Source organism: Stegostoma tigrinum, chromosome 34 (assembly GCF_030684315.1).
Source record: "Stegostoma tigrinum isolate sSteTig4 chromosome 34, sSteTig4.hap1, whole genome shotgun sequence".
Lineage (NCBI taxonomy): Eukaryota > Metazoa > Chordata > Chondrichthyes > Orectolobiformes > Stegostomatidae > Stegostoma > Stegostoma tigrinum.
Window position 1 is genome coordinate 27,410,597 of NC_081387.1, and position 14,734 is coordinate 27,425,330.

The 14,734-nt window shown below is 54.9% G+C and overlaps 1 protein-coding gene across 1 annotated transcript; it reads left to right on the forward strand.

The window, feature by feature from the left end:
- The first annotated feature begins 987 nt into the window (after positions 1-987).
- Positions 988-13,089, forward strand: LOC132206198 (sperm acrosome membrane-associated protein 4-like). Its single transcript, XM_059639440.1, has 3 exons — positions 988-1,218; positions 5,359-5,463; positions 11,789-13,089. Exons 1-3 carry the CDS (start codon positions 1,170-1,172, stop codon positions 11,986-11,988), a joined length of 354 nt encoding a protein of 117 aa, XP_059495423.1. The 5' UTR covers positions 988-1,169; the 3' UTR covers positions 11,989-13,089.
- Positions 13,090-14,734: the final 1,645 nt, after the last annotated feature.

The following is a 14,734-nucleotide window of genomic DNA, read 5'->3' on the forward strand; positions in this document are numbered from 1 at the left end:
GGGCTCAGAGGGGACCTTGCAGGGGACTGATGTTCCCATGTATCTGCTGCCCCTTGTCCTTCTGGATGGAAGTGGGTCGTGGGTTTGGAAGGTGCTGCCTGAGGGTCTTTGGTGAATCTCTGCAGAGCATCTTGTAGATGGTACACACTGCTGCGACTGAGCGTCGGTGGAGGGGGAGGGAGTGGATTTTCCCCTCAGTTGAAAGGTCTCTACGAAGCGGGGCATGACTTTGAGATAAGGAACAGCAGGTTTAAAAGGGGATTTGAGGAGAAGCTTTTCCACAGGAAGGTGGTCTGGAACGCCCCGCCTGGCAGGAGAGTTCAGGTAGCAAACCTCAGGCCTTTTAGAAAGTATTTGGTTCAGCACCTGACGTGTGGAAACATTCAAGGCCCTTGTGGGGGGAAAGTGAGACTCGTCTAGGTGGCTGAGCACCGACTCAGTGGGCCGAAGGGCCTGTCCTGTGCGTCTGACTCAAAAAGCAGGGGGGAGTCTGTCTGACCTGGTTTTGGGCCTGAGGGGAGTGTGTTAAAAGCTGGACACCAGAGAGGAGAAATCCAGCTATAAAACCTTTCCTCTCTCACTCTCTCTCTCACACACACGCACACAGACCATACACAGACACAGACACACACACACACATACACACACACACGTACACACGCACTCACATGTACACACACACACACACGTACACACACGCACACAGACACACACACACATACACACACGCACTCACACGTACAGACATGCACACAGACATGTACACACACGCACACAGACCATACACGTACACACACACACGTACATACACGCACACAGACCACACACGTACACACACACACACACGTACACACTCACACACACAAAAATGCACAGTGATAGGTGGGCCTGTGTCAGCATTTCAGAGCTGCCTTGAATTGTGGAACCTTATCTGTGTGGCAGTGGGGGGAAGGGGTTTTGGCAGTGGTTGGGGGCGGGCGGTACATTGTGCATATAAAGCTAAGTTCGCACAGACACTACGCTGTTCTGAGAATACGCTCTTCAGTCTGTGTGAGCTACAGATCCTGAGAGAACCGTCTCACCCAATTGAGTACTCTGCACCAAAGTGTCTCAGACTCCTCGCCTGAAAAACTCCACTTGCGCATCTTGGAAAAGACTCGAGGTCAAAAATGAAGCTCCTGCTTTTAGCTGCAAGTCTCGCTTTCTTGGTAAATCCAGGTGAGAGAAGATGCGTGTGAGCTACAGAACGCAATAATTAAAAACCTCACTCTTTCACCAAGCTCTGAATCTGTCCCTTTACGTGTTTCTGTCTCACTTCTATGTTAAACCAAAAAGCAAGATTGTTTCTTTACCTTTAAAAAAATCCCAAGGGACAGCGGTGAGATTAGATGAATTTAGTTATCTGTGTGTGTATTTAAATCTCCCAGATGTTTGTAAATTAGGTCAGAGGCAGGGTTTGCAAACTCTGGAGTTAGGGGCCAACTTTTTCTGAAGTTAAAATAACGTAAGATTTTAACACGTAACTTTTTCTGAAGTTAAAATAACGTAAGATTTTAGCACGTAACTTTTTCTCAAGTTAAAATAACGCAAGATTTTAACACGTAACTTTTTCTCAAGTTAAAATAATGAAAGATTTTGACTCTGATGAAGGGTCTAGGCCTGAAACGACAGCTTTTGTGCTCCTGAGATGCTGCTTGGCCTGCTGTGTTCATCCAGCCTCACATTTTGTTGTCTTGGATTCTCCAGCATCTGCAGTTCCCATTAGCTCTAAGATTTTAACACGTAACTTTTTCTGAAGTTAAACTAACGTAAGATTTTAACGTCTAACAGCCTGGCAGTGTTGCACAAACAGTACAGTAATACTGAAAGTTCAGTAATTCTGCCAGAAATTGTTAGCACCTCTCTCTTTCTGCTCTGTACTGTGTGTTTTTGTTCATTTTATTTCATAAACAACTGGAAAGTCTGCTCTTCCATCCTGCGGTTTACCACCATCACACAATTATAAGAATTAATTTAAAATTAACTTCATTGCCTGCTAGTAAGGACAACAAATTTCTCTCTGTTTATGCCTCTCACACCACAACCCTGACCAATAAAATGTTACAGAGGTAACAAGGTGCAGAGCTGGATGAACACAGCAGGCCAAGCAGCATCTCAGGAGCACAAAAGCTGATGTTTCAGGCCGAGACCCTTCATCAGAAATGAAGGTTTCTGAAGAAGGGTCTAGGCCCGAAACGTTGGCTTTCTTGCCCCTCTGATGCTGCCCGGCCTGCTGCGTTCATCCAGCCCCACACTGCGTTATTGTTGTTAAATAAACTAGGACGTTTACAAATAAACTTCAGGCGGAAAACTGTTCCCACGAGGCAGAGATAATGGGAACTGCAGATGCTGGAGAATCCAAGATAACAAAGTGTGGAGCTGGATGAACACAGCAGGCCCAGCAGCATCTCAGGAGCACAAAAGCTGACGTTCGGGCCTAGACCCTTCATCAGAAAAGGGGGATGGGGTGAGGGAACTGGAATAAATAGGGAGGGGGGGAGGCGGATCAAAGATGGATAGAGGAGAAGATAGGTGGGAGAGAGAGAGTCCCACACTGGTTGGTCCGGAGGGAGGAGGGTAACTTCTTCAGGTTAGGCATCCCTGGAAGAGGCTTCGCAGATGTTGCTTGGCCTGCTGTGTTCATCCAGCCCCGCAATTTATTATCTTGGATTCTCCAGCATCTGCAGTTCCCATGATCTCTGCCCCTAAGATACCGTTGGCCTGCTGTGTTCACCCAGTTCCTCCCGAGGTAGAGCTGGGATGTGAAACATGAACAGGGAGAGATCCATGGATCTCCCAGGTTAAAGGCAGCAATAGCTGCGGAGGGACAGGAGACTCCAGACCAGACCAGACCACAGGCGGAGTTGGGGGGGGGTGTGGTAGTGGCCGCGGGTGTTTGGTGGATGATGTGCAGGTGTGTGTGGGGGTGGGGGGGGAGCGGTGGTGATTCTGCGTGGGTGGGGGGAGTGAGAGATTCTTTGTGGGTGTCTGTGGGGGGGAGTGAAAGATTCTGTGTGTGTGTGTGGGGTGGGTTTATGTGTGAGTGTGAGGGTGGTGTGTTAGTGTGTGTCTGTGTGTGAGGATACGTGTGTGTGTGTGTGTGTGTGTGTGTGTGTGGGGGGGGGGTTTGTGTGCGTTCGGGTGTGTATGGGTGAATGTGTGTGTTTTTGGTGTGGGTGTATGTGTGAGTGTGTGTTTGTATGTGTGTGTGTGTGTGTGTGTGTGTGCGTGTGTGTGTGTGTTTGTGTGTGGGTGTGTGTGAGTGGGTGTGTGTGTTTGCGTGAGGATTTAGTTGCCCCCCTTGAGAGTCTCTGGCTGGGCCCAGCATTTACTGCCCCTTCCCTCGTTGCCCCCCCCCCCTTGAGAAGGTGGGGGTGAGCTGCCTCCTTGACCCCCGTGCTGTTCATGTGCTGTGGGGTGACCCACAATGTCCATTTGGAATGGAATTCCAGGATTCTGACCCAGCGACACTGAAGGAACGGGGATATATTTCCAAGTCAGGATGGTGAGGGGCTCGGAGGGGAACTTGCAGGGGCTGGTGTTCCCATGTATCTGCTGCCCCTTGTCCTTCTGGATGGAAGTGGGTCGTGGGTTTGGAAGGTGCTGCCTGAGGGTCTTTGGGGAATCCCTGCAGAGCATCTTGTAGATGGTACACACTGCTGCGACTGAGCGTCGGTGGCGGGGAGGGAGTGGGATGTTTGTGGATGTGGTGCCAATCGAGCGGGGGCTGCTTTGTCCTGGATGGTGTCGAGCTTCAGGGCGGAGGGTGAGTGCAGAGTGAGAGGGTGGAGGGTGAGTGCGGAGTGAGAGGGTGGAGGGTGAGTGTGGAGTGAGAGGGTGGAGGGTGAGTGCGGAGTGAGTGGGTGGAGGGTGAGTGTGGAGGGTGAGGGTAGGGGTGTGAGGTTGGGTGGTAGAGGGTGGGTTGGTGGTGGGGATGGAGTGGGGGGTGTGGGTGGGATTTAGTTGGTGGTGGGGGTTGGGGTGGAGGGTGAGTGTGGAGTGTGGGAGGTGAGGGTGGGGGATGGGGGTCGGGTGGACGGTGTGTGAAGTGTGGGAGGTGAGGGTGGGGGGTGGGGGTTGGGGTGGAGGGTGTGTGGAGGTGAGTGTGGAGTGTGGGAGGTGAGGGTGGGGGCTGGGTGTTGGGGTGGAGCGTGAGTGTGGAGTGTGAGTGTGCAGTGTGGAGGTGAGGGTGGGGGGTGGGGGTCGGTGTGGAGGGTGTGTGGAGGTGAGTGTGGAGTGTGGGAGGTGAGGGTGGGGGCTGAGTGTTGGGGTGGAGGGTGAGTGTGCAGTGTGGAGGTGAGGGTGGGGGGTGGGGGTCGGTGTGGAGGGTGAGTGTGCTGTGGGGAGGTGAGGGTGGGGGGTGGGGGTCGGGATGGAGAGTGTGTGAAGTGTGGGAGGTGTGGGTTGGGTATAGGGGTCGGTGTGGAGGGTGAGTGTGCTATGGGGAGGTGACGGTGGGGGATGGGGGTCGTTGTGGAGGGTGTGTAGAGTGTGAGGGTGGAGTGTGGGAGTCCGGGTGGAGGGTGTCTGGAGTGTGAGGGTGGAGGGTGGGAGGTGAGGGTGGGGGCTGGGGTGGAGGGTGACTGTAGAGTGTGGGAGGTGAGGGTGGGGGGTGGGGGTCGGTGTGGAGGGTGTGTGGAGGTGAGTGTGGAGTGTGGGAGGTGAGGGTGGGGGGTTGGAGGGTGAGTGTGCTGTGTGGAGGTGAGGGTGGGGGGTGGAGGGTGACTGTGGAGTGTGGGAGGTGAGGATGGTGGGTGGGGGTTGGTGTGGAGGGTGTGTGGAGGTGAGTGGAGTGTGGGAGGTGAGGGTGGTGGGTGGGGGTCGGTGTGGAGGGTGTGTGGAGGTGAGTGGAGTGTGGGAGGTGAGGGTGGTGGGTGGTGGTCGGTGTGGAGGGTGTGTGGAGGTGAGTGGAGTGTGGGAGGTGAGGGTGGTGGGTGGGGGTCGGTGTGGAGGGTGTGTGGAGGTGAGTGGAGTGTGGGAGGTGAGGGTGGGGGGTGGAGGGTGAGTGTGCTGTGTGGAGGTGAGGGTGGGGGGTGGGGGTCGGTGTGGAGGGTGTGTGGAGTGTGAGGGTGGAGGGTGAGTGTTGGGGGGGTGCGGGCGGGTGAGGGTGGGGGGGCTGTACTGGGCGATGGTTAAATTCTGCGTTTGTGGAGCTGGTCATTGCCTGGTCCCGGGGTGGGGGTAGGGGGATGGGGAGGTGGGGGGGGGGGGAGCGGGGGGCAATGTCATTTTATGCACAGCAAGATCTAACGTGAGGAAGGAGGCAGATTGCGGCTGGAGAGTCACTTTTCTTGTTGTGTGTGTCTCCAAATCAAACAGGAAAGGGTCTGACATGTTTCCGCTGTAGCATCAGCACATCCCTCTGTGTCTCGAAAGTGAGCTGTGGAGACAACGAATTGTGCTACTCCAGAAACAACACCCTGCGTGAGTCTTTCGAGTTATTTACCTCATGTTTATCCTCCCCTTTCCCTCCTTTTAAATTTAACTCACACACCCGTCAGCACAGGGCAGTGCCCACCTCCCACCATCTCCAAACCCTCCCAGCAATTGGCAGTGTCCACGAGGTGCCAGGGAGATATTGGAGCGCCCAGAATTTAAAGCAGGCACGCTCTCTGCCCCTGCTCCGTCAGTTTGCAGAAACTCAGTTGGGAAGAATCGGGGACCAGAAGGATTTTCTGGTTTAGCTCAGCCCACTGTCTGGGATTTTCAGCAGGAAAGGTGCAGTAGGGTGAAAGAAACAGGCTGGGAATTCTGCCGTGCAGAGACACGGAATGTGTAACCTCAGCCGAGGGGTGGCGGTGAGAGATGCAGGGGACAGGTGGACAGGTAGGGAGGGGAGAAGGGGTGGGGAAACAGACCAGTTCAGTGCTAATGGGAACTGCAGATGCTGGAGAATCCGAGATAATAAAATGTGAGGCTGGATGAACACAGCAGGCCAAGCAGCATCTCAGGAGCACAAAAGCTGACGTTTCGGGCCTAGACCCTTCATCAGAGAGGGGGATGGGGTGAGGGTTCTGGAATAAATAGGGAGAGAGGGGGAGGCGGACCGAAGATGGAGAGTAAAGAAGATAGGTGGAGAGGAGAGTATAAGTGGGGAGGTAGGGAGGGGATAGGTCAGTCCAGGGAAGACGGACAGGTCAAGGAGGTGGGATGAAGATAGTAGGTGGGAAATTCCTGCCCCACCGAACTCATCTCCACCTATCTGGACTCCATTTTCTCCCCCTTGGTCCAGGAACTCCCGACTTACTTCCATGACACCACCCACGCCCTCCACCTCCTCCAGAACTTCCAATTCCCTGGCCCCCAACGCCTCATTTTCACCATGGACGTCCAGTCCCTGTACACCTGCATTCCGCATGGCCTCAAGGCCCTCCGCTTCTTCCTGTCCCGCAGGCCCGACCAGTCCCCCTCCACCGACACACTCATCCGCCTAGCTGAACTCGTCCTCAACCTCAACAACTTCTCTTTTGACTCCTCCCACTTCCTACAGACTAAGGGGGTGGCCATGGGCACCCGCATGGGCCCCAGCTATGCCTACCTCTTTGTAGGTTACGTGGAACAGTCCCTCTTCTGCACCTACACAGGCCCCAAACCCCACCTCTTCCTCCGGTACATTGATGACTGTATCGGCGCCACCTCTTGCTCCCCAGAGGAGCTCGAACAGTTCATCCACTTCACCAACACCTTCCACCCAACCTTCAGTTCACCTGGGCCATCTCCAGCACATCCCTCACCTTCCTGGACCTTTCAGTCTCCATCTCAGGCAACCAGCTTGTAACTGATGTCCATTTCAAGCCCACCGACTCCCACAGCTACCTAGAATACACCTCCTCCCACCCACCCTCCCGCAAAAATTCCATCCCCTATTCCCAATTCCTCCGCCTCCGTCGCATCTGCTCCCACAATGAGGCATTCCACTCCCGCACATCCCAGATGTCCAAGTTCTTCAAGGACCGCAACTTTCCCCCCACAGTGGTCGAGAACGCCCTTGACCGCGTCTCCCGTATTTCCCGCAACACATCCCTCACACCCCGCCCCCGCCACAACCGCCCAAAGAGGATCCCCCTCGTTCTCACACACCACCCCACCAACCTCCGGATACAACGCATCATCCTCCAACACTTCCGCCATTTACAATCCGACCCCACCACCCAAGACATTTTTCCATCCCCTCCCCTGTCTGCTTTCCAGAGAGACCACTCTCTCCGTGACTCCCTTGTTCGCTCCACACCGCCCTCCAACCCCACCACACCCGGCACCTTCCCCTGCAACCGCAGGAAGTGCGACACTTGCCCCCACACCTCCTCCCTCACCCCCATCCCAGGCCCCAAGATGACATTCCATATTAAGCAGAGGTTGACCTGCACATCTGCCAATGTGGTATACTGTATCCATTGTACCTGGTGTGGCTTCCTCTACATTGGGGAAACCAAGCGGAGGCTTGGAGACCGCTTTGCAGAAAACCTCCGCTCGATTCGCAATAAACAACTGCACCTCCCAGTCGCAAACCATTTCCACTCCCCCTCCCATTCTTTAGATGACATGTCCATCATGGGCCTCCTGCAGTGCCACAATGATGCCACCCGAAGGTTGCAGGAACAGCAACTCATATTCCGCTTGGGAACCCTGCAGCCCAATGGTATCAATGTGGACTTCACCAGTTTCAAAATCTCCCCTTCCCCCACCGCATCCCAAAACCAGTCCAGTTCATCCCCTCCCCCCACTGCACCACACAACCAGCCCAGCTCTTCCCCCCCACCCACTGCATCCCAAAACCAGTCCAACCTGTCTCTGCCTCCCTAACCTGTTCTTCCTCTCACCCATCCCTTCCTCCCACCCCAAGCCGCACCCCCAGCTACCTACTAACCTCATCCCACCTCCTTGATCTGTCCGTCTTCCCTGGACTGACCTATCCCCTCCCTACCTCCCCATCTATACTCTCCTCCCCACCTATCTTCTTTTCTCTCCATCTTCGGTCCGCCTCCCCCTCTCTCCCTATTTATTCCAGTTCCCTCTCCCCATCCCCCCTTTTCTGATGAAGGGTCTAGGCCCGAAACGTCAGCTTTTGTGCTCCTGAGGTGCTGCTTGTCCTGCTGTGTTCATCCAGCTCCACACTTGTTATCTTGGTGGGAAATGGAGGTGCGGCTTGGGGTGGGAGGAAGGGATGGGTGAGAGGAAGAACACGTTAGGGAGGCAGATACAGGTTGGACTGGTTTTGGGATGTGGTGGGGAAAGGGGAGATTTTGAAGTTTGTTAAATTCACACTCCCCCCCCCCTCTCACCCACCCACTCCCTCCCACTCTCTGTTTCCCACTCCCACTACCCCCCTCCCTCCCTCACACCCACTCCCTCCCACTCTGTTTCCCACTCCCACATCCCTCCATCTCTCCTGTTCCCACTCCCACATCCCCCCATCTCTCCTGTTTCCACTCCCACTCCCTCCATCTCTCCTGTTCCCACTCCCACATCCCCCCCATCTCTCCTGTTTCCACTCCCACTCCCTCCATCTCTCCTGTTCCCACTCCCACTCCCTCCATCTCTCCAGTTCCCACTCCCACTCCCTCCATCTCTCCTGTTCCCACTCCCACATCCCCCCATCTCTCCTGTTCCCACTCCCACATCCCTCCATCTCTCCTGTTCCCACTCCCACTTCCCTCCATCTCTCCTGTTCCCACTCCCACTCCCTCCATCTCTCCTGTTTCCACTCCCACTCCCTCCATCTCTCCTGTTCCCACTCCCACATCCCCCCATCTCTCCTGTTCCCACTCCCACATCCCCCCATCTCTCCTGTTCCCACTCCCACTTCCCTCCATCTCTCCTGTTCCCAATCCCACTCCCTCCATCTCTCCTGTTCCCACTCCCACTTCCCCCATCTCTCCAGTTCCCACTCCCACTTGCCCCCATCTCTCCTGTTCCCACTCCCACTCCCTCCATCTCTCCAGTTCCCACTCCCACTCCCTCCATCTCTCCTGTTCCCACTCCCACTCCCTCCATCTCTCCAGTTCCCACTCCCACTCCCACCATCTCTCCTGTTCCCACTCCCACTCCCTCCATCTCTCCTGTTTCCACTCCCACTCCCTCCATCTCTCCTGTTCCCACTCCCACATCCCCCCCATCTCTCCTGTTCCCACTCCCACATCCCCCCCATCTCTCCTGTTCCCACTCCCACTTGCCCCCATCTCTCCTGTTCCCACTCCCACTCCCTCCATCTCTCCTGTTTCCACTCCCACTCCCTCCATCTCTCCTGTTCCCACTCCCACTCCCTCCATCTCTCCTGTTTCCACTCCCACTCCCTCCATCTCTCCTGTTCCCACTCCCACTCCCTCCATCTCTCCTGTTCCCACTCCCACTTGCCCCATCTCTCCTGTTTCCACCCCACTCCCTCCATCTCTCCTGTTCCCACTCCCACTCCCTCCATCTCTCCTGTTCCCACTCCCACTTCCCCCCCATCTCTCCTGTTCCCACTCCCACTCCCCCCTCTCTCCTGTTCCCACTCCCACTCCCTCCATCTCTCCTGTTTCCACTCCCACTCCCTCCATCTCTCCTGTTCCCACTCCCACTTCCCCCCCATCTCTCCTGTTCCCATTCCCACTCCCACTCCCCCCTCTCTCCTGTTCCCACTCCCACTCCCTCCATCTCTCCTGTTTCCACTCCCACTCCCTCCATCTCTCCTGTTCCCACTCCTACTCCCTCCATCTCTCCTGTTTCCACTCCCACTCCCTCCATCTCTCCTGTTCCCACTCCCACTTGCCCACCGTCTCTCCCTCACACCCACTCCTTCCCTTTCTCTGCCTCTCCCTCACTCCCTCTCTCACTCCCTCTTTCTCACTTTCTCCCTCTCCCAACCTCCCTCTACTCCACTTCTTTTCTGACTTTCACTCTCTCCCCCTTCCCCAACCTCTCTACCACCCTCTCCTTTCCTCACACGCTCCCTCAATCTCCCCCCTCACTTTCTCTGCCTCTCCCTCGCTCCCTCTCCCACTCTCACCCTCTCTGTCTCACTTTCTCCCTCTCCCAACCTCTCTCTACCCCACTTCTTCTCTGGCTTTCACTCTCTCCCCCTTCCCCAACCTCTCTACCACCCTCTCCTTTCCTCACACGCTCCCTCACTCTCCCCACTCACTTTCTCTCCCCCTCCCTCTCTCTTACTTGAGGAAGGATGTACTGGCACTGGAGGGGGTGCGGAGGAGGTTCACGAGGTTGATTCTGGAGTTGAGCGGAGACTGAGTAGATTGGGATTACATTCATTGGAATTCAGAAGATTGAGGGGGGAGCTTATAGAAACATGGAGAATTATGAAGGAGATAGATAGGATAGAAGTAGAGAGGATGTTCCCACTGGCAGGTGACGCTGGGACAAAAGGGCATAGCCTCAAGATTAGAGGGAGCAGATTTCGGACTGAATTGAGAAGGAGCTTCTTCACCCAGAGGGTTATTAATCCATGGAATTCCTTGCCCAGTGAAGTATTGACACGACTTCAGTAAACGTTTTTAAAGCTGGGGTCGATATTTTTTGAACAATAAAGGGATTAAGGGATACGGTGAGAGTGTGGGTAAGTGTATCTGAGTCCACAAAAAGATCAGCCATGATCTTATTGAATGGCACAGCGGGCTCGAACAGCCGAATGGCCTACTGCTCTTCCTAGTTCTTATCTTCTTATGTTCTCTCCCACCCTCTCTCTCTCTCCACCTGTCTCCATCTCTCTCTTTCTCCCTGTCTCTCCCTCCACACTCTTCTGTCTCCTTCATTCTCTCCCCCTCCCTCTATCCCACCCTCTCTCTCTCTCCACCTGTCTCCATCTCTCTCTCTTTCTCCCTGTCTCTCCCTCCACACTCTTCTGTCTCCTTCATTCTCTCCCCCCACCCACTCTCCCCTTCTCCCTACCTCTCACTCCCTCACTCACTCACTCTTTCTCTGCCTCCCTCTCCCTCCCTTCCTCTCTCTCCCCTTCTCCCTCCCACTCTCTCACCCACTCTCTCTTTCTTTCTCTCTCTGACCCCCTGTGTCTCTCCCCAACCCCCCACCCTCTCTCCCTTTCCATTTCTCTCCCCTCCTCCCTCTCCCTCCCTTCCTCTCTCTCCCCTTCTCCCTCCCACTCTCTCCCTCCTGCACTCATTCCTTCTCGCTGTGTCTCTCTCCCCGGCCATCTCCTTCTCTCTGTCTCTGTCTCTCTCTCTCCACTCCTCCCTCTCTCTCACACCCTCCCTCCCTCACTCACTCTCTCTCTGCCTCTCTCTCCCCCTCCCTCTCTCTCCCGTTCTCCCTCCCACTCTCTCCCTCCCTCACTCACTCACTCTTTCTCTGCCTCCCTCTCCCTCCCTTCCTCTCTCTCCCCTTCTCCATCCCACTCTCTCCCTCCCGCACTCACTCCTTCTCGCTGTGTCTCTCTCCCCGGCCATCTCCTTCTCTCTGTCTCTGTCTCTGTCTCTCTCTCTCTCCACTCCTCCCTCTCTCTCACACCCTCCCTCCCTCACTCACTCTCTCTCTGCCTCTCTCTTCCCCTCCCTCTCTCTCCCATTCTCCCTCCCACTCTCTCCCTCCCTCACTCACTCACTCTTTCTCTGCCTCCCTCTCCCTCCCTTCCTCTCTCTCCCCTTCTCCCTCCCACTCTCTCCCTCCCGCACTCACTCCTTCTTGCTGTGTCTCTCTCCCCAGCCATCTCCTTCTCTCTGTCTCTGTCTCTCTCTCTCCACACCTGCCTTTCTCTCCCTCCCTCCGTCCCTCACTCACTCTCTCTCTATCTTTGCAGTTGGAATAACGGTCTATTCCTCTGGATGTACGGATAAGGAGAAGTGTGGGAAGGAAACCTCGGAGACATTTGCTGGAGTGAAATACAAGATGGTCACAAGATGCTGTGATTATGATCTTTGTAACAGTTCTGCTGGCTTGCAGCTTTCCTTCCTCACAGTGTTAGTGGGTCTCACTGCCTGGGTATCCCGATTCCTGTAATTACAACCCCGGTCACACACAGCTCAGGGAGCTCACACATTCCCAATCTATGGCATCGGCTCTTCCCTATGAATTGCTGCTCTCTCCCTCACCCACCCGAAACGGCAGCTTTCCTGCTCCTGAGGTGCTGCTTGTCCTGCTGAGTCCATCCAGCCCCACACCGTGTTATCTCTCCTTCACTTTGTCTGTTTCTGTTCTGTTTCTCTTCTCTTTCAGCCTGTGGTCCTCTCTCCCTCTCTCTCTCTCTCTCTACCCCCCCCAACCCCCCCCTCCCCCCCTCGCTCTCTCTGCCCTTTTCTCTCTCTCTCTTCCACCCTTCCCCTCTCTCTCTCTGTCTGTCTCCTCCCCCCAGCCCTCTCTCTCTCTCTCTCCCTCTCCCCTTATCGACGCCCACCCCCCTCGGTGTCCCAGCTAACCAAAGAGCACTGGGCTGGGAAGAGATACACCGAGACATCCTGAGCACTTGGAAAAGATTCTGTGTTTTTCATTCAACACCCCACTTTCAACTTCGCAAAGAAAAATTCAGCAGGCACGCTAAATCCTGTGTGTTTCTGTCTGTGTGTGTGTGTGTGTGTGTGTGTGTGTGTGAGAGAGAGAGAGAGAGAGTGTGAGGGTGTGAGTGTGAGTGAGTGAGTGTGTGTGCGTGTGAGAGAGAGTGTGAGTGTGAGTGAATGAGTGTGTGTGTGTGTGTGAGAGAGAGAGTGTGAGGGTGTGAGTGTGAGTGAGTGAGTGTGTGTGTGTGTGTGTGTGTGAGAGAATGAATGAGCGTGAGGGTGTGAGTGTGTGTATGTGTGTGTGTGTGAGTGAGTGTGAGAGTGTGTGTGTGTGAGAGAGAGAGTGTGAGGGTGTGAGTGTGAGTGAGTGTGTGTGTGCGAGTGTGCAGGGATGGGTGTGAGGGTGTGTGTGTGTGTGAGTGTGAGTGAGTGAGTGAGTGAGTGTGTGAGTGTGAGTATGCATTGATGGGTGCTGACAGGGATGGGCTAACCTTGCACTGCAAGAGTACAGAGTGTGTTCTGATGTGTGCAGGCCCCTCGTGGACAGTGGGATGTGCTGTTGATCTGTGGAAAACAATAAAATACAATAAAAGGTTCCCAGACAAAACCCAGTTTGTTTGTCTCCATTTCCTGTGGTTTACTGCTCAGGGTCAGGGGTGGCAGGTCACAACCTTCCACGAGGTCATCCAACCCAGAGTAGGAGGAGGCCATTCAGCCCCATCAGCCTGCTTCCCCATTCAGTCTGATCATGGCTCAGACACTTGTTCCTGTTTGCGCCCCCCGCCCCCACAAACAGCGCCCCCTGTACCCCTCAGAACCATTCCTTCTTCCTCCACATCCTCAGTTTTCCACATTCTAACCCCATCCTGGCACCTTCTAAAGATCCCACACATTCGTCCCACCATCTACCTCCCTGGAATTCTTCACAGCTTCACCTACATTCACCAGAGCCACGGGCCCAGCCTCTATTACCACTTCCCCCCCCCCTCCCCGCCGCCTCCCTGGGCAAGCTGTCGGGGGATTGGTGTGAGGGCTGCCGTGGGGAGCTGCAGTCCGTGTGCTGTGTCCCCTGGGGAGGGAATTCCAGGATTCTGACCCAGTGACACTGCAGGAACGGGGATATATTTCCAAGTCAGGATGGGGGGGGTGCTTAGAGGGGAACTTGCAGGGGGCTGGTGTTCCCATGGACCTGCTGCCCCTTGTCCTTCTGGATGGAAGTGGGTCGTGGGTTTGGAAGGTGCTGCCTGAGGGTCTTTGGTGAATCTCTGCAGAGCATCTTGTAGATGGTACACACTGCTGCGACTGAGCGTCGGTGGGGGGGAGGGAGTGGGTGATATAATTTTCCTGGAACTGACTGAAGCCCAGCGACGATCTACAGTGGAGAGCAGGATGCAGGGACAGTGCCGTGAACACCTCACAGAGTCCAACATGAAGAGGCTCAGTGTCTGATAGGTCTGCCTGTCTCTCTCTCTCTGGTATAGCCTTCCTACTGCTAATGTAACCCTCTGCGATCCATTGTAAATCTGTAACTGCTGAGCGCTTGGGATTTTTATTTTCTTGGAAACAAAGCACAAAGGAAACAGGGCCTGGAAACACAACTGACAACCATCTCAGGATAAACAAATTATTCATTTGGAGAGGGGCTAGAACACAGGGGCAGAGACGTGCCCCTGGGGCTGTGTCAGGGTGCGTTTGCAATATCCAGACCAGTTTTGGGGCCCTGTCTCTAAGGAAGGATGTGCTGGCCCTAGAGGGAGTTCTGGAAGAGGTTTGCGAGAATGATCCTGGGGACGAAGGGCATATTTCATGAGGATTGGGTGAGGACCCTGGGCCTGTACTCGATGGAGTTTAGAAGGAAGGTGTGGGGGTTCTGACTGAAACCTACAGAACACCGAGAGGCCTGGGCAGACCGGACGTGGGGACGATGTTGCCATGAGTAGGAGGGACCAGGACTCGAGGGAACAGCCTCAGGGTGAAGGGGCAGCCCTTTCGAACTGAGATGAGGGCGAGTTTTAGCCAGAGGGTGGGGTGTCTGTGGGACCCGTTACCACAGAAGGGGGTGAAGTTATTGAGAGTGTTTAAGTCAGGCAGAGACAGGGTCTCGATTGCTGAGGGGGTCAAGGGTTATCGGGAAGTGCAGGAAAATGGGCTTGAGAAACTCATCAGCCATGATCGAATGGTGTAGCAGGCTCGACGGGCCGAATGGTCTCACTCTGCTCCTATACGGTATGGTCTTATGATTTATTATTGCT